Genomic DNA, 24,103 nt, shown 5'->3' with positions numbered 1-24,103 from the left:
TCTGCAAAAATCATAGCTACTCTTCTACATCAACTCCACATCTCCACACTTTCTATTTATCACTTGGCCATTGGAAGCCAAATATTTATCAATCGTTGCCTTGAATATATTCAATGACTGTACACCCACATCTCTCTGATTAAGAATTCAAAAGATCCACAATTCTTGGAGAGAAGGAACTTTGTATCGCATTCTTAATTCTTATTCTGAGATGATTATCCAGGTTGTAGACTCCCCAGCCAGGGGACATATACTCCAAGAACTCAAAACGTAGAAGACCAGACGGCCCATCAAGGCTACTCAACCTTTTGATATAATCGAGCTGATCTAAGGATGCAAGTCCAACTATCTGCCAGTTCACCATACCCTAATTTTCAAGGTGAAAATCAGTCTATTCCAGCCTTAACTATGTTCAATATGGAGCAGCTACAACTTTCTGAGGAAGAATTATATCACAGCCTTTTGAATCAAGTTATTTGTCGCCATCTCTGCTCTTAATAATCAATTCCTTATCCTGATAATGTGCCCCCATGATTTTGTTTCTATGGTCATTGTATATGCCATCAAGCCCATTCAGAATCTCTTCTGTTTCAATGAGATCACCTCTCAAATCTTCCAAACTCCAGAGAATGTAGGATGAATTTATTTAGCCTCATGTCACAGCATAAACCTCTCATCCCAGGAATAACAAAGTGAACCTTTGTTGTACCCAGATGTGGTCTCATCAAAATCCTACACATTTAATTGGTGTACCTGCATGCTAACTTACTGAATTCATTGTTCAAGCACACCCAAATCTCTCTGAACAACACAACTTACGTTGCTCAATTTTTGAAAAATTGTTTTACCTTCCTTACAACCAAAGTGAATAATTCACACTTCCTTACATTTCACTCCACCTCACTTCATCTGTCTATATCCCTCTGTTGCTTTCATGTTCTCAGTTGACTCTGTTGAGCCCAATAAGAATTTTATGATTCAATCAGATCACCCCTCATTCTTCCAAATTCCATGGAATATATTGAACGATTTCCTCATCACAACTAACGTTCCTTGATACATTCCCTTCATCCTTAAGGAAGGAGACAGAAATTACATATAGTAGTCTACGTATGTGCTGGCCAAGATGCTATATATAATTACACAAGACTACATCACTTTTTTCAATCCCTCCAATTCTGTTGTAATAAAAGCTAACTTGCCATTTGGTTTCTGATGGATTCCTGTATCTGCATGTTAACTTTCTGTGATTCAAGGTCAATTACGTCTCTCCAAATGCCAACATTTGCTGGCTTCTCACAATTTTCAAAAAAATTTTTATCTGCTAGCTTTCTTCCCAAAGTAGCCAACTTTACATTTCAAAATAGTAAATTCAAAAACAGAAATGCTCCACCCGCAACATGGCAGTGATCAAAAAATTTCAATGTTATCATATTATAGTGGTCAAGTAGATATGTTTCATTCTCTCAAGGTTAAACAAAATCTCATGGTATTTAGCAATCTGATTGAAAACTTACACTCTCTGTGCCAGAAAGCTTCCGTAAAAGTTCATTAAGAGGGATAACAGATTGTTTAAGGCACGATACTGAAGGCTGTGCAGCAGAAAGATCCCTAGGATGGTTATTTACCAAGCTGAAAAAACGAGATTTGAATGGAATGGCACATTCATGCTGAAGGCTTGGGATACTAGAAAAGCTTTTGAGCATTCCTATACTGTCCTTATCAGCAAACTCCACCACTGCATAAATACCCTGTAGAGAAGAAAGAAGAAATTAATAAAAATTAAAATAATTTACATATATCATCATAAAACAATTAGTTAAACAATGAAGAAATTTCCTATATTTTAATATAATGACTATGATAAACAATTCAGTGATCACATACCATAAGTGGATAAGACCTAAAGACCACTGTGAAAAAAGGGTGCACACGTAAACTCAATATTCATAAGAGCAGTGTACAGTACAGATATCAAATGTCTTTATAAGCAGTTTTCAAAAGCCAGTATGGAGATGCAAAACATACTACTTCTTTAATGGAAAACCACATCCATTGTACCCACAATGCAAATTCTGTGACCCAATTTAATAAATTTGCGGTCACTAGTTCACATTTTCAAAAAAACTGTCATTCTAAGCCTTAGGGCTATGCAAGATGCTTACAAACACATATACATCAACAGAGATAAATTGTATTGCTCTAAATCTTGCCTGTCTGAAACCAAAACTTAGCTTGGGATTCACAATTAACCATTGTCTCAGCGAAGAAGGCCACTGCACCAGTTCTAACGGAACTGGCTTTGCACTGCAATTATGAAAACTACAATTAAGAGTGCAGTTGCAATCCCAAATGCGTGCCATAAATTTATCTCCAAGAAGGACAAAAATGCAGTTTTTAAGTTGCAAGCTCAATTTTCCTTAAAAGTTAAAGTGTAAACATTTAAAATTATGTTCAGTTATTTCTCAGGCCTTGATAACATTAATCCTTACTCTTTACTATCTTAACACATATGAGGCTTATGGCTTTCTTTCTCGACAGAGCTGCATTTCTATGAAAATACCAATCATACAATTTTTTTGAATAATAATTCACATTTGTGAATATACTGTTAGTAAAATGGAGAACACCATTGTTAACTTAAATATCAAGATAGATGGAAAAACTGAATTCTGAAGAAAACAGATCAAATGTCGATTTATCAATATATGTAAAGAGGAGTGGCGCTAATGTTTAACAATTCTGATGAAATACCTTTAACCAAAAGGTTATAGTCTAAATTAGAAAAGGTGATTCTATGAAAGGTATATAAAGTATAAGCAAAATGAATTTGCATTGGTCCAATTGTAATGTTAAAAGATTAAATTGTACTATCTCTCTGGACCATTAATGTAATGTTAAAATGGGTGATATTCATGCAGGAATGTTGATGACTCACTTCATTTGGGCAGCCATTTACTGCTGTTCTGCTGCTATTGTCAAGTTAAACTCTCATTCAGGCCCTTCCATTCAAATATACTTTCATAGCCACCCCCCACCAGCCAATCAGGTTCACTTGCGTGATCAACATCTACATTGTCTGGGGAAGCAGCAGAGCCAGAACTTATTTGCAGGGCCACCCTGAAGCAGAGATATATCACACCTCCATTACCTTTGGGAATCATGGAGTCAGGAAATGGTCTGCATAATGATTCCCCAAGATTAGGGCATTTACATTTGCATTATCTCCAAGGACGATCTCATCCTACCATTGTACTTAGGGTAACATGATTATGGGGCGGGTGGGGGGTCACCAGAGTACCTGTGAGTATTACCGATTGACCTGTATAAAGAGGTTGAGTTTTCTTTGCTCAGGGTCTCTTTTGACTCAACTTCACACACTTGCGAGAAGAGTCAAAAGGGGGTCACCTAGCTTGTACAGGCTTTAATAAACTTTAACTGTTTGCAGAAGTTGGTGCGTGCGAATTACATCTAGTGTATGAAACTGCGGGAAAAAAGCGTAACATATTTATCAAAATATGTCACGATGAAGCAAACTTTGAAGTAGTCCAGAATATATATCAGTTGCTGGGAGCAGATATAATCTCTACAAATAAAAGTTGCACATGTTATAAGCAACGACTAGATTTAAAGACAATTACATGAATGCAAGAGATGGAAAAAGAGACAGGGGTGCAAGGAGGGAAAGATAGGTTTCAAGAGGGAATTTTGAAGCATGGACAGTTGACAGTATGATCACAATGGTGGGGCAATTGAATTCAGGAATAATCCAGAGACCATTTAGGAAGGTACAGACATGCTGGATGTAATAGAGTTGGAGTAGATTAGAGATAGAGAAGAGCATGGACATGGGGGACTTAACAGCAGTAATAAAGATTTTACAGTCGAAATCTATATTTGCATACATACTGATACATTTAACATTCAGGCTTTGGTTTTACAACACTTACAAAAGTTTCATAGAAGAAATATTTATTGATTGCCCCATAGCTTGATAGGTACTTGTAGAATTTCTTTTCACTGATATTAGGAGGACAGCTGATCAAAATGGTCCGTTCTGCTTGTTCATGCCTTTCTGCTTGCAATTCAGAAAATGTCTTTGTCGAAGTTTTCTCAGTTATATCTGCAAATATGACATTAGTGAGTGCTCAGAGAAATTAAGTATATTAATGCTTTCATGGATGTCAAAAAAACAAAGTGGTTAACTTATGGAATAAATTGTACTCTCAATTGCACAAACTCATTCATGCAAGATCTGTTTCCCATACAGCCCCCTTGCTGTTACTTTTTTCAACATAAACTGGCAAATGACTTTAGTTTAAACATTTTAGCAATGTTAGACACTAGACAAATTAGAAGAGAACATATTTGCTTGTAATTATATATAGTGTAATTTCACTGAAGACACTAAATTCTTGTTTCCTTTCTTACTGATCAGTACCAACTGGTTACAAAGCTTACAATAAAATGGTAAATTAAATGAGTTGATGCTTATGCTTCACTTACACCATACTTGAAAATCAGAACATCTACTAACATATGGATCAATAAAACAGCCCATGATGGGAGAGAAGCTTGTCAAATCTGCAAACAGACAAAACTCATCTGATGAGAAAAGACCTATTTAAATATTAGCTGATGTTAAGACTAGCAATATTATTAGTAAATCAAAAGTATTTCAAATAATGCTACCATAAAAATACTTATTGATACATTTATTCAATGATAACATTCAGAAAAGCCCTCCTTAGTGTACTTCTAAATTACACTAGCATTAAGGAAGTAATATTAGTTACATATTATAAAAGCTTGGATGGAATTTAATTTCGAAATAACCAACTTCACACTTTACAAAATTGAGGTGTTTAAGATAAAGTGATTTATTGTGGTACTAGGTACTGTAAACATCACCTTGAATTCTTTCACACGTATCTTTCTCAGTGGAATGATGCCTGACTGGGAGAGGGATACTTTGGTCACCTTAACCCAATTTGTCATTTGCAAGTACAAACTCAGCAATTGCACTCAATGTTTAGGAGAGGTAAAAGGCATATTATTGTGATTGCGTGGCACAACAACCTGGGTAGTGGAAATGAACTCAGTTCATTCTCCTGTGCTAATATAACAGATTCTGAGTTAAAATAAAAGCACCTTTAGGTTTACTTGCTGAGCTGGCAGGTTTGTTTTCAGACATTTCATCACCATGCTAGGTAACATCATCACTGAGCCTCCAGTGAAGCACTGGTGTTCTGTCCATTTACTGTTGACCATTTACCAAGCTCTAAGAAAAAGAACCGGAAATGATAACACCCACTGTTACAGAGCAAGACACAAATAGAAAGTGGGAGGCTCAGTGATGATGTTACCTAGCATGGTGATGAAATGTCTGAAAACAAACCTGCCAGCTCAGTAAGCAAACATACAACCTGAACCTCAACGTGAGCTAATAATCTTCTCAAAAAAATCACAAAAGCATCTTTCTTTGGAAGATGTTAAATTCAATGAGAAGTTCAACAGCAGATTATAAACAGGCCAGAAATCCCCCTCATGTTCACAATCTATGCAAAATTTATAATTTTTTCCAACAAAATAGAATGCAGGAAACAAGTGAATACAAGTTAAAGGAACATTGTGACCAAACCATACAGTGGACCCCCACTGGCAGCATAGCCTTCAATTGACCCAGGCTATCTCATTTCCCTCAAAATCTCAAACGTAGCACCTTTAAAACCATCTGGAAAACATGATTTTAGCTGTGCTTTTTGTCAGCTTCTATATGGTCTTTGATAAGCATGAGTCTTTTACTGAAAGGAATGATTTGATAAGCACAGTGACTATGTATTGAAAGGATGTCATTTAAGTCCTTACTTGAATTTGTGACCGCATTCCTGCAAATCATGATTTTAAGTGAAACAACTTTAAGTGAAACTTTGATATCCATGAGGGTCAACATTAAAACTGCAATGAGGTTCTGCAGAATCTTATCAGAACAAAGGATAAATCATTACATTGATAAATTTAAAACAAAAATAGCAGCATTAGTGGAGAGAAATCAGAATTAACATTTAGGGTCCAGTGACCCTTTTTCAGAACATGTTGAATACTGATCTGAAGAATTCTGGTCATCGAGCATGCTCTGCACTCCTTGATCCTCTAAGTTGCGACCTCGCCCTCGAATACAAACAGAAGCTCAGGGTCATTTTTGCAGACAAAATGCAGTTGTTCAGCAAAGCGGTCACCTAGTCTGCATTTTATCTCCCTGATATAGAGGAGACCGCATTATGAGCGGCGAGTATAGTAAACTAAATTGAGTGAAGTGCAGGAAAATTACAGCTTCACTTATAAGGTGTATCCAGAGCCGAGGAGGGAGGAGGGAGGAGGTAAGCAGGCAGGTGTTGCACTCTATTTGGATGCATCACAGCGTGATATGGCAACTGCTCTTCCTAAGACTGCAAAAAACTACAGAGAGCCATGAACACAACCCAGTCCATCACACAAATCAGCCTTCCACCCATTGAGTCAAGAGTGTGGTGCTGGAAAAGCACAGCAGGCCAGGCAGCATCCGAGGAGCAAGAGAATCAAAGCTTTGGGCAAAAGCCCTTCATCAGAGCACCTGGACAACCCGTGCCGGTCAGTTACCCACCCTCGATCTCTTTATTTCCAACTACCGGTGGGCCATTGACCGCTTCATTCTGTCCACCTCCATCACCCACTCCAAGCTCTCACCCTTGCAATGCACAGCCCTCCACTCCAATGCCATCCTCACCAGCAAACCAGCGGGTAATAAGGGGGGTTGGGGGGCAGGGTGCAGTGGTAGTTTGGCGCACTGACTTCTACACTGCTGAAGCTAGGGGCCATCTCAAAGACATCTTGCCCTACTGACCCCTCGACCATGACCTCACCTCCCATTGCCAAACTATCATCTCCCAGACCGTACACAACCTCATCACCTCAGGGGATATCCAACCCACAGTTTCCAATCTCGTAGTTCTGGAACCCTGCACCGCCTGGTTCTACCTACCCAAGATCCACAAGCCTGACTACCCCAGCTGACCCATCGTCTCAGCCTGTTCCTGCCCCACCAAACTCATCTCCACGTACCTGATACTGTCCAATCACCCATTGTTCAGGAACTCCCCACATACGTTCATGACACCATCCTCGCACTCTGCCTCCTCCAACACATTTGTTTCCCTGGCCCCCAAAGCCACATCTTCACCATGGACATTCAGTCCCTATACACCTCCAACTGCCATGACCAAGGCCTCCATGCCCTCTATTTCTTCCTCTTCTGATGTCCCCACCAGTAGCCTTCCACTGACACACTCATTTTCTTGGCTGAACTGGTCCTCCTCCTCTCCTTTGAATCCACCCACTTCCTCCAGACAAAAGGGTTGGCCACGGACACCCACATGGGCCCCAGTTACGCCTGTCTCTTTGTGGGTTACGTGGAACGGTCCATCTTCCGCACTTACAACGGCACCATTCCCCACCTTTTCTTCCACTACACTGATGACTGTATCAGCACCACCTCGTGCTCCCACGAGGAGGGTGAACAGTTCATCAACTTCACCAACACATTCCACCCCGACCTTAAGTTCGCCTGGACCATGTCAGACACCTCTCTCCCACTCCTGGACCTCTCCATCTCCATCATTGGTGACCGACTCAACACTGACATCTTCTACAAACCCACCAACTCCCACAGCTACCTGGACTACACCTCGTCCCACCCTGCCTCCTGTAAAAATGCTATCCCTTAGTCCCAATTCCTCCGCCTCCACTGCATCCGCTCCCAGGAGGACCGATTCCACTGCAGAACACACAAAGCTGTCCTCCTTCTTTAAAGACTGCAATTTCCTCTCCCACGTGGTTGATGATGCCATCCAGTGCATCTCATCCACTTCCTGCACCTCTGCCCTCAAGCCCCAACTCTCCAATCGCAACAAGGACAGAACCCCACTGGTCCTCACCTTCCACCTCACAACCTCCGTACACATCACATCATCCTCCACCATTTCTGCTACCTACAAACGGACCGCACCACCAGAGGTAGATTTCCCTCCCCACACCTATCCGCTTTCCGTAAAGACCATTCCCACCCCCATCTCCATCAACCCACCCTCCCCTCCCGGCACCTGCCCCAGCTACCGCAGGAATTGCAAAACCTGCACCCACACCTCCCCCCTCACCTCACCCCGGAGGAGCCTTCCACATCCGTTAGAGTTTACCTACACGTCATTTACTGTACCCTTTGCTCCCAATGAGGTCTCCTCTACAATAGGGAGACAGGACACCTACTTGCAGAGCACTTCACAGAACATCTCCAGAATTCCTGATGAAGGGCTTTTGCCCGAAACATCAATTCTTCTGCTCCTTGGATGCAGCCTGACCTGCTATGCTTTCCCAGCACCACACTCTCGACTCTAATATTCAGTCCTCACTTTCACCTAGTTGACTTCCACCTACTGACTCCATTTATACTTCTCTATGCCTTGGGAAAGCAAACAACGTAATCACAGGCCCCTTCACTCCAGTCATGTTAATTCCCATCTCTCTCTCTGCACCTACTCTTCAGTTGTAATGTTGTATTCTGCACTCTGTTCTACTACCCTGATGCACTTTGTATGGTACAAACTACCTGCATAGTACACAAACCAATGCTTTTCACTGTATCTTGATTCACATGACAACAAAATCAATCAATAGGGGTGCACGGTGTTGTTGGGAGTCGAGGACGAGTAGACCGGAGTGTCCCAGAAGGTTTGGTTCCTGCTAAATGCTGACAAGGGAGGGAAGGGGAATACATGCCTGGTGGTGCCACCCCATTGGAAGTGGCAGAAATGGCAGCTTCTAATTAAGGTGCTGGCTACTTCAACACACCACCGTGATCCCTGGCAACGTTTCTGCCTCAGCCCTGCAGCAGTGCTCCAGTGAGGCTTACTATGTCATCTTCTGCTTGGGGACCCTGCAACTTTCAGGATTCAATATTGAGTTCAATAATTTTAGAACCTGAACACCTTTTTCTATGTCTTTCACCCACATTTCATGTGTTGTCATGATACGGACTGATTTTAGCACAGCCAACCCATTTTCACCTACTTATGGTCCCCAATACAAGCTCTTCTTTCTCCCTAGCATACTATCATCCATTAGCGTCATAGAGGTGTACAGCACGGAAACAGACCCTGCATTCCAACCCATCCATGTCAACCAGATGTCCCAACCCAATCTAGTCCCACCTGCCAGCAGTCAGTCCACATCCCTCCACACCCTTCCTATTCATATACCCATCCAAAAGCCTTTTAAATGTTGCAATTGTACCAGCCTCCATTATGTCCTCTGGCAGCTCATTCCATACACGTAACTACCACTCTGCGTGAAAAAGTTGCCCCTTAGGTCTCTTTTATATCTTTTCCCTCTCACCCTAAACCTATATCCTCTAGTTCTGGAGTCCCTCACCCCAGGGAAAAGACTTTGTCTATTTATCCTATCCATGCCCCTCATGATTTTATAAACCTCTAAAACCTCTACAAGGTCACCCCTCAGCGTCCGACACTCCAGGAAAAACAGCCCCAGCCTGCTCAGCCACTTCCTCTAGCTCAAATCCTCCAACTCTGGCAACATCCTTGTAAATCTTTTCTGAACCCTTTCAAGTTTCACAACATCTTTCTGATAGGAAGGAGACCAGAATTGCACACAATATTCCAAGTGGCCTAACCTATGTCTTGTACAGCCACAATATGACCTCCCAACTCCTGTACTCAATACTCTGACCATCAAAGGAAAGCATACCAAATGCCTTCTTCACTATCCTAGGATAGGAGGTATGAACCTGCACTCCAAGGTCTCTTTGTTCATCAGCACTCCATAGGACCTGACCATTAAGTGCATAAGTCCTGCTAAGATTTGCTTTCCAAAAATGCAGCACCTCGCATTTATTTGAATTAAACTCCATCTGCCACTTCTCAGCCCACTGACTGTCCTGATCAAGATCCCGTTGTATTCTGAGGTAACCATTTTCGCTGTCCACTACACCTCCAATTTTGGTGTCATCTGCAAACTTACTAACTGTACCTCTTATGCTCACATCCAAATCATTCATATAAATGACAAAAAGCGGATCCAACACCGATCCTTGCGGCACTCCACTGGTCACAGGCCTCCAGTCTGAAAAACAACTCTCCACCACCACCCTCTGTCTTCTACCTTTGAGCCAGTTCTGTATCCAAATGGCTAGTTCTCCCTGTATGCCATGAGATCTAACCTTGCTAACCAGTCTTCCATGGGGAATCTTGTCGAACACCTTACTGAAATCCATACAGATCACAGCTACCGCTCTGCCCTCATCAATCCTACTTGTTCCTTCTTCAAAAAACTCAATCAAGCTTGTGAGACATGATTTCCCACGCACAAATCCATGTTGACTATTCCTAATCAGTCCTCTCATTCGTTTGGCTGAACTGGTCCTCACCCTTAACAATTTCTCCTTTGAATCCTCCCACTTCCTCCAGACCAAAGTGGTAGCCATGGGCACACGTATGGGCCCCAGCTATGCCTGGCTCTTTGTTGGCTACGTAGAACAGTTGATCTTCCGTAATTACACTGGCATCACTCCCCACCTCTGCCTCTGCTACATTGATGACTGCATTGGCACCACCTTGTGCTCCTGCGAGTGGGTTGAGAAATTCATCAACTTCACCAACACATTCCACCCTGACCTTAAATTTGCCTGGACCATCTCTGACACCTCCCTCCCCTTCCTGGACCTCTCCATCTCCATTAATGACGACCGACTTGACACTGACATTTTTTACAAACCCACCGACTCCCACAGCTACCTGGATTACACCTCTTCCCACCCTACCTCTTGCAAAAATGCCATCCCGTATTCCCAATTACTCCGCCTCCACCGGATCTGCTCCGAGGGGGACCAGTTCCACCACAGAACACACCAGATGGCCTCCTTCTTTAGAGACCGCAATTTCCCTTCCCACGTGGTTAAAGATGCCCTCCAACGCATCTCGTCTACATCCCGCACCTCTGCCCTCAGACCCCACCCCTCCAACCGTAACAAGGACAGAACGCCCCTGGTGCTCACCTTCCACCCTACCAACCTACCAACCTTCGCATAAACCAAATCATCCGCCGACATTTCCGCCACCACCAAACAGACCCCACCACCAAGGATATATTTCCCTCCCCACCCCTTTCCGCCTTCCGCAAAGACCGTTCCCTCCGTGACTACCTGGTCAGGTCCAGGCCCCCCTACAACCCACCCTCCAATCCTGGCACTTTCCCCTTCCACTGCAGGAACTGTAAAACCTGCGCCCACACCTCTATCCAAGGCCCTAAAGGAGCCTTCCACATCCATCAAAGTTTTACCTGCACATCCACTAATATCATTTATTGTATCCGTTGCTCCCGATGCGGTCTCCTTTACATTGAGGAGACTGGGCGCCTCCTAGCAGAGCGCTTTAGGGAACATCTCCGGGACACCCGCACCAATCAACCACACCGCCCTGTGGCCCAACATTTCAACTCCCCCTCCCACTCTGCCGAGGACATGGAGGTCCTGGGCCTCCTTCACCGCCGCTCCATCACCACCAGACGCCTGGAGGAAGAACGCCTCATCTTCCGCCTCGCAACACTTCAACCCCAGAGCATCAATGTGGACTTCAACAGTTTCCTCATTTCCCCTTCCCCCACCTCACCCTAGTTCTAAACTTCCAGCTCAGTAACTGTCTCCATGACTTGTCTGGACTTGTCCTACCTGCCTATCTTCTTTTCCACCTATCCATTCCACCCTCGCCTCCTTGACCTATCACATTCATCCCCTCCCCCACTCACCCATTGTACTCTCTGCTACTTTCTCCCCACCCCCACCCTCCTCTAGCTTATCTCTCCACGCTTCAGGCTCACTGCCTTTATTCCTAATGAAGGGCTTTTGCCAGAAAAGTCGATTTCGAAGCTACTTGGATGCTGCCTGAACTGCTGTGCTCTTCCAGCACCACTAATCCAGAATCCCTAATCAGTCCTTGCCTTTCCAAATACATGTACATCCTGTCCCTCCAACAACTTGCCCACCACAGACATCAGGCTCATTGGTCTATAGTTCCCTGGCTTGTCCTTACCACCTTTCTTCAAAAGTGGCACCATGTTAGCCAATCTCCAGTCTTCTTTTCATTGCCCAACTGTTGCTCTCTCTCTCTGGGCTCCATCTCCACCTATCCACTCACTTCTTTTTCCTTTCCATCTCAGCATCACTATACATGCCACCTTTTTCTAACGACAATCAGTTCTGAGCTCAAAACATTAACTCTACTTTCGCTCCACAAATGCTGCCGGAGTTGCTGAATTTCTCCAGTAATTTCTACTTTTGTTTCAGATTTTTAGTATCTGCAGTTCTTTGTTTTATCTTTATGACCATACTTCAACTCTGGTATTTGTATACACTCACTTTCCCTGTTATAGTGAGTGGATAACTCACATTCTCTTGTTACCAATGGAGATCACTGAAATTGGATGTAAACCTTGTGATCAGAACTGAGAGATAGGAAGCAGCTAAAAACAATTACTGACTTATTTTTACAGTGAATAATGTTTTTTTTTTAAAAAAGTGTTTTGCTATATTGTGCCTTTCAAATAAAAAGCAGGCACAGTTGCAGTTTCTTTGACACACATTCAGAAAAACACATTTAGAAGGCCTACTCATTTTCTTTAATCAATTCAACTTCCGATTATCTTTTGTTATGATTGACATAACATTAACAAACAAAAGCTTCATTTCTCTTCTTATTGGGGATATGCAAGAAAATGAATATGAGGAATGTCAGATCAGCTATGAATGGCACAGCAGGCTTGAGGGGTTGAATGGCCTACTCCTGCGAGAAAGTAAGGACTGCAGATACTAGAGATCAGAGTTGAGATTGGGTGCTGGAAAAGCACAGCAGGTCAGTCAGCACCTGAGGAACAGGAACTCTTATTTCTCAGTTGTGTTCTCTGAATGATGGAAACATACTTTCAAAATCTGCACCAAAATCAAGCTATTTTACATATTAACTATGGCTCAATATTTTTTGCTGTAAGGAACATAATTCCAGATTTTCTAGTGTCCACATTACTGAAGTTCTCTGCTGGCACTTCTAGCTCAGCTAGTTGCAACCACACTTGAGTCAGAGGTTAAAAATTCATAATTCCACATATGGATAGCTGGTTTACGATGCAGACTGACATCAGCAGCGTGGGTTTATTCCTCTCACTAGCCGAGGTAACCATAAAGGACCCACCCCGACTTCGCTTGAGGTGTAATGGCCCTCAGTTAAAACTCACCCTCCAAACCATCTCGTTCCAACGAGGAAGTAGCTCTATGTGCACTACCTGCTGCTTCCGCTGCCAAAAGTGTTTAAAAAATTCCAACACGTTTAAGTTCTGAAAAGGAATGATACTGAACAGGAAACATTCAGCATTCTGTAAATTTGTTTTAGGAGACTTCGAATTCAATTGTTGAGTAGAATTTACCTAGTAAGAGACATCAAAGTATTGAACTGAGACATTTCCCGGCTTTGAATAATATTAAAACACTGGTATAAACAGCACTCCCTTCTCCTTTGTCGTCTGAGGGGGCTGACCCTCTGGCCAGGGGATACACAGGGTCAATTTAATCCTGAAAGAGCCGCATCCAAACCAGGCCCGGGCTGACCACACAGGGGTTCCCGACGAAGACAGGAAGAACCTTCCTTACCTGACTCCTCGGTACCGTCCAGAGCCGGTGCGGATTTGGCCGAGCAGCTCCTGTGGAGGAAGTGACTGGGTCGAGGCCTGAGACGGAGCCGGAGACGCCGCCACCACACGGAGGAGGCCATCTTGGGCGGGCCTAGTGCGCCTGCGCAGCCCGCCAGAGGTGGTTTTGGGGGGGGGGAGGCGTTTCCTTTCGGTGGAAAGATCGAGAATCCCGGGAGAGGGGGTTCGGTTGGGGCGGTTGGGGGAATGCTTGGGGTGGGGGCATAAAGACAGACAGGAATGGAGAAACTTGGCAGGTCTGGCGGCATATGTGAAAACCGGGTACAATCTGGTGCTCCGCCCAGTCCCCGCTGACTCTATGATGCCTGTCATTCCCAGAAAGGGGGATATAAACCGCGGGTCATGACAGTGCCCTGGCTGCAGCATTGCCTTGGGCTCTTGGGGCATGTTGGTACAGAGTTGGAAGAACCCGTGGAGCTAACGTTGGTAGGGCTATGGATAGGAGTTAAAGATGAGCTTGGGGATTTTGAAGTCGGGCCAGAAACCTGTGATTCAGCCGAAGAAGGTGCATTCAATAGGAACAGGGGAGGCCATTCAGCCCTTCCTCGGATGCTGCCTCAACTGCTGTGCGCTTCCAGCACCACTAATCCAAAATCCATTCAGCCCTTCAAGCCGGTTCTACCATTCGGTGAGTTCATGGTTGATCTGTGGCCAAACTCCATATACATGCCTTTGACCTATAATCCCACAGCATTTTTTGCTTAATAAAAATGTATCAGATTTAAAAGTCACAACTGACTTTCCATCAACTCCTGTTTGTAGAAGAGAATTCCAAACTGTTACAACCCCTTTTGTGTGTAGAGGCGCTTCTTAATATCTCTCCTGAATGATCTGGTTCTAATTCACAGATTATGTCCCCTAGTTCTAGAATCTCCATTCAGTGGAAATAGTTCTTCTTTATATCTACCCTGTCTTTTCATGTTAATATCTTGAATAATTTGATCAGACCACCTTCTAAATTCAGACCTAATTTGTCTAATTTCTCCTCATTACTTAATACTGAAGTCTGATTAGATTAGATTACCTACAGTGTGGAAACAGCCCCTTTGGACCAACCAGTCCACACCGACCCTCTGAAGTGTCGTAAAGCTATGTTGTATTTCCCCAGTGCCCAGATCTGCTCTCAATGCTCAACATTGGGTCTAATCGGGGTTTTGTATAACTGCAGAATAACGTTTGAAACCCTATGTTGTCTAGATGATTGGGTTCCCTACAATGTGGAAGCAGGCCCTTCAGCCCAACAAGTTCCAAAGAGTAATCCGCCCAGACCCATTTCCCTCTGACTAATGCACCTAACACTATGGGCAATTTAGCATAGCCAATCCACCTGACCTGCACATCTTCGGACTGTGGGAGGAAACAGGAGCACATGGAGGGAACCCACGCAAACACAGGGAGAATGTGCAAACTCCACACAGTCACCCGAGGCTGGAGTCGAACTTGGTCCCTGATGCTGTGAGGCTGCACTGCTATCCACTGAGCCACCATGCTACCCCACCCTCTGCTGACAGAAAGGACAATATTCCATTAGCTTTCTTGATTATTTTCTGTAACTGTTTTTAAAATTTATTGACAAAGGTATGCAATTTCTGCCAAGAGCAGCAGACAGTAACTTAAGTTTTCCTAATGTTGAATGTCAAACTCAGAATTATTCGGTTTTGCGCATTGGAAATGCATCTTCTTGCACTAAACTGTTCAGAGTTTGATGTAGATATTGACAGGCATAGGAGACAAGAAGTCATTGTATATATTATTGCGCTGTTAAAACAAGAAAGGTTTGAGTCAAGTAATTTATCTCCTGATCCCAGAGTCTGTCATGGTCAGGGCAAATTCAGGAGTTTTGTGGCGTACTCTTCACTTACCTGGATAAATGTGTCTTGAACAAACTCCAAGGGAGCTAGTAGTATAATGGTAATGTTGTTGAGCTATTAATTCAAAGTTGAACAGTTCATTAACTTCACAAACATCTTCCACCCTGACCTCAAGTTCACCTGGACCATCTTGGACACTTCCCTCCCCTTCCTGAACCTCTCCGTCTCCATCTCCAGCAACCAACTGAACACTGACATCTGCTTCAAACTCCTCCCCCCACCACCCCCCCTTACTATCTCTTACTCCCAATTCTTCCACCTCTGCTGTATCTGCTCCCAGGAGGAGCAATTCCACTCCAGGACATCCCTGATAGCCTCCTATTTCAAGGACTGCAACTTCCCCTCCACATGCACAGCAATGTGCTCCCGCTAAACTCTTGCACCTCCTGCACCTCTGCCCTTGAACCCACAACTCCAACCACAACAAGGATAGAACCCCAGTGGTCCTCACCTTCCACCCCACTAACCTCCGGATACAACGCATTATCCTCCTCCATTTCTGCTGCCTCCCCACCCCATTAGCCTTCAACAGAGACCATTCCTTCTGTGACTGCCTCGTTAGGTTCCGCCCACCAACCAACCCTCCGCTCCTGACACCTTCCCTTGCCACTGCAAGCGGTGTGAAACCTGCGGCCATATCTCCCTCCTCACCTCTGTTAAAGGCCCCCAAAGTATCCTTTCACATCCAGCAGAAATTTTCCTGCACATCCAAACACCTCGTCTGCTGTGTCCATTGCTTTCTATGTGGTCTCCTGTACATTGGGGAGAAAGGATGCCATCTCATGGAATATTTCAGGAAACATCTTTGGGACACATGCACCAAACAACCCCATTGTCCTGTGGCCAACCACTTCAACTCTCCCTCCCAACTCTGCCAAGGACATGCAAGTCCTGGGCAACCTCTACTGCCAAATCCAAACCACCTGATGCCTGGAGGAAGAATACCTCGTTTTCCACCTTGGGACCCTCCAACCACTTGGCATCTTTGTTGATTTCACAAGTCTTCATCTGCCCTCCCCCTCCCAACATTCCACATTCAACCTTTGACTCTACTCTCCCCTCCCGTCCCTTGCCATATCCATCTACCTATCAACATCCCAGCTACCTCCCAGCCCCCTCCAATTTATCTCTCACTGCCACCCCTCATTGCTGATGAAGGACTTATTCCTGAAACGTTAATTCTCCTGCTCCTTGGATGCTGCCTGACCGGCTGTGCTTTTCCAGCACCACATTTTTCGACTCTGATCTGCAGTCCTCACTTTCTACTAGTATTTCAGAAGCTCAGGCTAATGCTATAGCCATACCATTTTAAATTCCACCATGGCATTAGCGGGATTTAAGTTTAATTAATAATTCTGGAATAGAAAGCTCGTCTCAATAATGTGAAACCATTATGAATTGTTATACATTGCCATCTGGTTCACCTGTTAAGGAAGGACATCTGCCACCATTACCTGAAAGCAGCTAGGAAAACGTGATATTTATGCAGAAGACGAAGTTGCAGAGTTGGTAGGGAGAGGTGAGTGGTTAGGTGGTGGCCAAGCCCAGAGAGAGCGAGGTATGAAAGGGGTATTATTGATAATAGGATAGGACAGAAGAGAAACTTAAGTGATAAGGAGAGTAGGAGAGAATGTGTAGGCTGTCATGAAAGTAGTCCATGTCATGTGGTAATAGGATTAAGAGTGGGTGAGAGTCAATTGGTTGTGCTGAAAGCAACCCATCTCATGACAGGATGAGGATATGGGGTGGGTTTTAAAAAAAGAAAGGACTGAATAATGCTCTAAAGTTATTGAACTCTATACTGAGTCCTAAAAGTCATAGGGTCCCCAAGTGGAAAGTGAGATGCTGATCTTCGAGCTTGCGCTAAGTCTTGGTGGAACACCACAACAGGCACATGACAGAAATGTTGGCATGGGAACAAAGTGTATTGAAGGCAACTGGAGGGTCTAGGACATTTTTACAGTGTTCTGCAAGGCAGTTACTCAGTCGGCATTTCACCTCTCCAATGTAGAGGAGACCACAGTGTGAACACCAACTATAGTAGACAAGATTGAATGAAGTGAGGTAAATCACTACTTCTGGAAGATGTGTTTGGGACCTTAGATTGGGAGGAGGTAAATGGGCTTCTGCAATGGCGGGGGAAGCTGCTGTGGGGATGTTGGGAGCTGTTGTGAATGGTAACGAAGTGGACCACAGTGACCTGAAGGAAACAGTTCCTCCATAGTGCTGTCAAAGGAGGGGAGAGGGTGGGACTGTGTCTATTTATGACATCCACTGGAGGTAATGGAAATGGTGACTTACAATCCACAATCACACACTATGTATTGTTAATTTTTGACCCGCCTGAATGTCCAAAGTCTCTACACCATGTGCAAGGCACAAATTAGGATTGTGTTAGAACATTCTCTATTTGGTTGGATAGGTAGAGCTGCAACATCACTTCAGAAACTCATTGCAAGACAAAATGCAACTCTCAACTTGCTGTTCTACTGTGCACCCAAAAGAATCCATTTCCTCCACTTCAGCTGCACAATGCCTGCAGCATATTCTTTCTACATCTAGCACTACAGAAGATCACAGAGTCCTCTTCAACAGTGCTGCTCAAATCCACAATCTCCACCATTTAGCAGGACAAGGGAAGCAAATGCATGGAAGCACCACTGTTTGCAATTTCCACTCTAAGTCGCAGACTTTCCTGACTTGGCAATATACTTCTGTCCTTTTAATGACAATGGGTTAAAATCTTGGAACATCCGAACAGCATTCTAGGAATACCTATGTAAGTTGATTCCTGTGATTCAGTGGAAGTGCATCACTTCTTAGGGTAACCGGAGATGGACTATAAATACCAAGCTCTGCAGTGATGATCTACATTCCAAGAATTTTCTTTGAAATATTTTGAACAGCCTCAGCTTAATAATGATTAATTCTACGTCCACAGCAGCAACCAAAAAAAGTCCATAATTTGACTAGAGTCTGGAAAGGATAATTAATGAGAAAGGGAAGTGCCCTTGGTGCAATAGGAAGTGTGCTTTAAGATTGAAGCATAGTTCAATATTTTGGAAAATTAAAACACAAGTTTTGGAGTATGTAGTGCTTTGTTTGAGTGAGTTTATGACTTTCACTGGGAAAGTGACTTCATTCTGTGTTCTAGCAGCAAACATGATTCAGCAAGTAACGCCAAGTGGATAGTTGGACCAACTGAGTGGATAGAGTCCTTCCATTTTATGATTTTTCAGCAATGAGGAAATTCTTTTAATACTTCATTGACTCAGGTAAGAGTCATAGAGATGTACAGCATGGAAACAGACCCTTCAGTCCAACTCGTCCATGCTGACCAGATATCCCAACCCAATCTAGTCCCACCTGCCAGTACCTGGTTCATATCCCTCCAAATCCTTCCTATTTATATACCCATCCAGATGCCTTTTAAATGTTGCAATTGTACTAGCCTCCACCACTTCGTCTGGAAGCTCATTCCATACACTTAACGCCCTCTGCGTGAAAATGTCGTCTCTTAGGTCCCTTTTACATTTTTCCCCTCTCTCCCGAAACCAATGCCCTCTAGTTCTGGACTTTCTCCACCCCAGGGAAAAGACTTTGTTTATCCTATTGATGCCCCTCATGATTTTAGAAACCTCTATAATATCACCCTTCAGCCTCCGATGCTTTAGGGAAAACAGCCCTAGTCTACTCAACTTCTTCCTCTAGCTCAAAGCCTCCAACCCTGGCAATATCCTTGTAAATCTTTTCTGAACCCTGTCAAATTTCACCACATCTTTCTGATAGGAAGGAGACCGATAGGAATGAGTTGATGGTTTCTTTTTGTTCAAGTTCATACTCCTACCTTCTCAACCTGCACTGACTAAGTGTTGAGAACCTGATACTGGGGTGTTATTTTATTTCAAGATTTGCATGCAGGTTTCTTGTGCACCCTGCTGAAACAGAGTTCAAGTTCAAACTTATTCAGTTGAGCACTAGGACGCCTGTTTTACAGCAAAGCAAGAAAATGTGTTTTTGTTTTATTCATAAAGGAAAATCTTACAAATATTTAGCAGAACACTCTACTGTCTACAGCATGACACTGCCCTTATATGAATCACTGACTTTTGCCTTAAACACATTCCGATTTGTCACACATTTTTTAGCTTTTCAATTTGAATATAAAAGCAGGGATGTACTTCTGATGCTCTGTAAGGCTTGGTCAGACCACCTTGGAGTATGGTGCGCAGTTTTGGGCCCCATATCTCAGTAAAGATGTACTGGCCCTGGAACGTGTTCAAAGGAGGTTCACAAGAATGGTCCCAGGAATGAAAAACTTAACAAATGAGGTATGTTTGAGGACTCTGGGTTTATACTCAATGGAGTTTAGAAGGATGAGGGAGGATCTAATTGAAACATACAGAATAGATGTTGGGAAGATGTTCTCATTGATAGGAGAGACTAGGGCCCGAAGGCATAGCTTTGGGGTAAAGGGAAGACCTTTCAGAATGGAGAGGAGAAACTTCAGCAAGAGAGTGGTAAATCTATGGAATTCATTGCCACAGAAGACTGTGGAGGCCAGGACATTGAGTATACCTAAGACTGAGATAGTTAAATTAGATCCTGAATTAGTGGTGCTGGAAGAGCACAGCAGTGCAGGCAGCATCCAAGAAGCAGCGAAATCGACGTTTCGGGCAAGAGCCCTTCATCAGAAATAAAGGCAGTGAGCCTGAAGTGTGGAAAGATAAGCTCCTTATCTCTCCATGCTTCAGGCTCGCTGCCTTTATTCCTGATGAAGGGCTTTTGCCCGAAACGTCGATTTCGCTGCTCCTTAGATGCTGCCTGCACTGCTGTGCTCTTCCAGCACACCTAATCTAGAATCTGGTTCCAGCATCTGCAGTCATTGTTTTTACCATAGTTAAATTAGAGTTAAAGAGATGTACAGCATGGAAACAGACTCTTCGGTCCAACACGTCCATGCCGACCAGATATCCAAACGCAATCTAGTCCCACCTCCCAACACCCGGCCCATACCCCTCCAAACCCTTCCTATTCATATACCCATCCAAATGCCTCTTAAATGTTGCAATTGTACCAGCCTCCACCACATCCTCTGGCAGCTCATTCCATGTGTGAAAAAGTTGCCCCTTAGGCCTCTTTTATATCTTTCCCCTCTCACCCTAAACCTATGCCCTATAGTTCTGGACTCCCTGACCCCAGGGAAAAGACTTTCCCTATTTATCCTATCCATGCCCCTCATCATTTTGTCAACCTCTATAAGGTCACCCCTCAGCCTCTGACGCTCCAGGGATACAGCCCCAACCTGTTCAGCCTCGCCCTATAGCTCAGATCCTCCAACCCTGGCAACATCCTTGTAAATCTTTTCTGAACCCTTTCAAGTTTCACAACATCTTTCCGATAGAAAGGAGACCAGAATTGCATGCAATATTCCAACAGTGGCCTAACCAATGTCCTGTCCAGCTCCAACATGACCTCCCAACTCCTGTACTCAATACTCTGACCAATAAAGGAAAGCATACCAAATGCCTTGTTCACTATCCTACCTAACTGCGACTCCACTTTCAAGGAGCTATGAATCTGCACTCCAAGGTCTCTTTGCTCAGCAACACTCCCTAGGACCTTTTCATTAAGTGTATAAGTCCTGCTAAGATTTGCTTTCTCAAAATGCAGCACCTCGCATTTATCTGAATTAAACTCCATCTGCCATGTCTCAGCCCATTGGCCCATCTGATCAAGATCCTGTTGTAATCTGAGGTAACCTTTGCTGCCCACTACACCTCCAATTTTGGTGTCATCTGCAAACTTACTAACTATTACCTCTTATGCTCCCATCCAAATCATTTATATAAATGATGAAAAGTAGTGGACCTATCACTGATCCTTGTGGCACTCCACTGGTCACAAGCTTCCAGTCTGAAAAACACCACCACCCTCTGTCTTCACCTTTGAGCCAGTTCTGTATCCAAATGGCTAGTTCTCCCTCTATTCCATGAGATCTAACCTTGCTCACTAGTCTCCCATGGGGAAACCTTGTCAAGAAAACTCAATCAAGTTTGTGAGATGTGATTTCCCATGCATAAAACCATGTTGATTATTCCTAATTAGTCCTTGCCTTTCCAAATACATGTACATCCTATCCCTCAGGATTCCCTCCAACAACTTGCCCACCACCGACATCAGGCTCGCTGGTCTATAGTTCCCTGGCTTGTCCTTACCACCTTTCTTAAACAGTGACATCACATTAGCCAACCTCCAGTCTTCTGGCACCTCACCTGTGACTATCGATGATACAAATATCTCAGTAAGAGGCCCCGCAATCACTTCCCTAGCTTTCCACAGAGTTCTAGGGTATACCTGATCAGGCCCTGGTGATTTATCCACTTTTATGCATTTCAAGACATTCAGCACTTCGTCCTCTGTAATATGGACATTTTTCAACATGTCACTGTCTATTTCTCTACATTCTATATCTTCCATGTCTTTTTCCACAGTAAATACTGATGCAAGATACTTGTTTAGGATCTGCCCCATTTTATGTGACTCCACACAGAGGCTGCCTTGCTGATCTTTGAGGGGCTGTATTCTCTCCATCGTTACCCTTTCATCCTTAATGTATTTGTAAAAACCCTTTGGATTCTCCTTAATTCTATTTGCCAAAGCTATCTCATGTCCCCTTTTTGCCCTCCTGATTTCTCTCTCAAGTATATTCCTATTGCCTTTACACTCTTCAAAGGATTCACTGAATCTATCCTGTCTATACCTGGCATATACTTCCTTTTTCTCAACCAAACCCTCTATGTCTTTCGTCATTCAGCATTCCCTATACCTACCAGCCTTTCCTTGTGATGTGACCAGCTCAGGAAACATGCTATCTATAACATTCTCAGCCTCATTGATGCTTCGAGTCCACCCACAGCTCCAGCCACTCCATGTGGTATATCAGGTGCTGTAACTGAACACACTTCCTGCATACATAGTCAACATGGACACTGGAAGTGTCACAGATTTCCCACACCGTGCAGGAGGGGAATTCCATAGGGCCATTTCAAACCTTAGTGATTAAATTAATCTTACCAACTATAGACAATAATCCAGAAACTTATAACATAGTCTTATCTATTTGTCACCAAATTCAGATCTCACACTCCTGCTCTGTATTCCTAGCAGACCACAACTACAAAAAGTAAATATTTTATCTCTCACCAGACAGCACTCATTCTGTCTTCAAATCTTTTGAATTGTGACATAACCTCCAGAGTTCCTCCCCCTAGATACTGCTATTCATTCACAAGTTCTCTTTCCTTTTGGTCTGTTGCAATTACAGTTGCTGCTTAGACTAAGCTCAGTTCAGACCCCGTTCCTTAGGTATTTATCTTGCTGCCACTACTTCTGTTCACATCTGGATTTGCTCTCCTTTGCTCTGTTACAGCTCCTGTCGCTGCTTGAGTCACACAAGACCTGGATCCTAAGTTATTTTGCAAATACATTTTAAAGGGTAAAAAATAACTAAGGAATTGTTAAGGACCATAGTGGTTATTTAGAAAGAGAGGCAAGCGAAGAGAGGCAGTTGCATTTTTGATTTGGGGAAACCATTACGGCTGTACTTAGAGAGGATATTTTTGGGGGTCACCCAATGAAGCTATGTGGCTGGAACTGAGAAATAAGAAGGGGATGATCATCTTTGATGGGATTGTACTATAGGCCACCCAATAGTCAATGGGAAACTGAGGAGCAAATAGGTAGGGAGATAGCAGATATCTGTAAGAATAATAGGATTGCAGTGGTAGGAGATTTTAACTTTCCAAACATAGACTGGGACTGCCAAAGTGTAAAGGCTTGGCTGGGGAGAAATTTGTTGTGTTCAAGAAAATGTTCTTATTATGTAGAATTACAACCTAGAGAGAGAGAGCAAAACTTGAACTTCTCTTGGGAAATAAGGCAGGGTGAATGACTGAGGTGTTAGTTGAGGGGTGACTTTGGGAGCAGTGATAATAATTTTATTAGTTTCAAAATTGTTATGGAATGTTATCGACCTTGTCTAAAAGTTAAAGTTATAAATTGGAGCAAGGCCAATTTAGACTGTATTACACAGGAACTTTCAAAAATTGGTTGGGAGAGGCTGTTCACAAGTAAAGGGGCGACTGGCAAGTGGGAGGGTTTCAGTTGTGAGATAACAAGAACAGTCAGCATGGTTTTGTACAGGGAGGGCATATCTGACCAATTTGATTGACACACGGGGTCACCTCTTTGAAAAATTCAATGAGATCAATGCATTTGACATAGTCTGCTTGGATTTCAACAAAGCTTTCAATAACATCCCACATGGGAGAGTAATAGTGAAGGGAGGCACTCATGGGATCCAAGGAAGTTTGAAAAATTAGACCAGAATTGGCTGAGTGGCAGGAACCAGAGGGCTGCCTGTGTCC

The 24,103-nt window shown here is 43.5% G+C and overlaps 2 protein-coding genes across 3 annotated transcripts in view; one reads left to right on the top strand and one right to left on the bottom strand.

The window, feature by feature from the left end:
* mtpap (mitochondrial poly(A) polymerase) overlaps positions 1-13,910 on the bottom strand; it is a 43,478-nt gene extending 29,568 nt beyond the window's left edge. For both annotated transcript variants that reach the window (XM_072576047.1, XM_072576049.1), the window contains exons 1-3: positions 13,745-13,910; positions 3,951-4,123; positions 1,518-1,751 (exon numbers count right to left, since the gene is read on the bottom strand). In XM_072576047.1, coding sequence (XP_072432148.1) covers positions 1,518-1,751; positions 3,951-4,123; positions 13,745-13,865 — 528 coding nt within the window. In that variant the 5' untranslated portion in view covers positions 13,866-13,910. The remainder of the gene's footprint in view (positions 1-1,517; positions 1,752-3,950; positions 4,124-13,744) is intronic.
* Positions 13,911-14,023: 113 nt separating this feature from the next.
* map3k8 (mitogen-activated protein kinase kinase kinase 8) overlaps positions 14,024-24,103 on the top strand; it is a 65,339-nt gene continuing 55,259 nt past the window's right edge. Inside the window, exon 1 of the mRNA XM_072576053.1 lies at positions 14,024-14,431. The gene's annotated coding sequence lies outside the window, so the exon portion shown is untranslated. The remainder of the gene's footprint in view (positions 14,432-24,103) is intronic.

The sequence above is a fragment of the Chiloscyllium punctatum genome, chromosome 8 (genome assembly GCF_047496795.1).
Source record: "Chiloscyllium punctatum isolate Juve2018m chromosome 8, sChiPun1.3, whole genome shotgun sequence".
Taxonomy (NCBI): Eukaryota; Metazoa; Chordata; class Chondrichthyes; order Orectolobiformes; family Hemiscylliidae; genus Chiloscyllium; species Chiloscyllium punctatum.
This window is presented reverse-complemented; position numbering and strand designations above follow the sequence as displayed.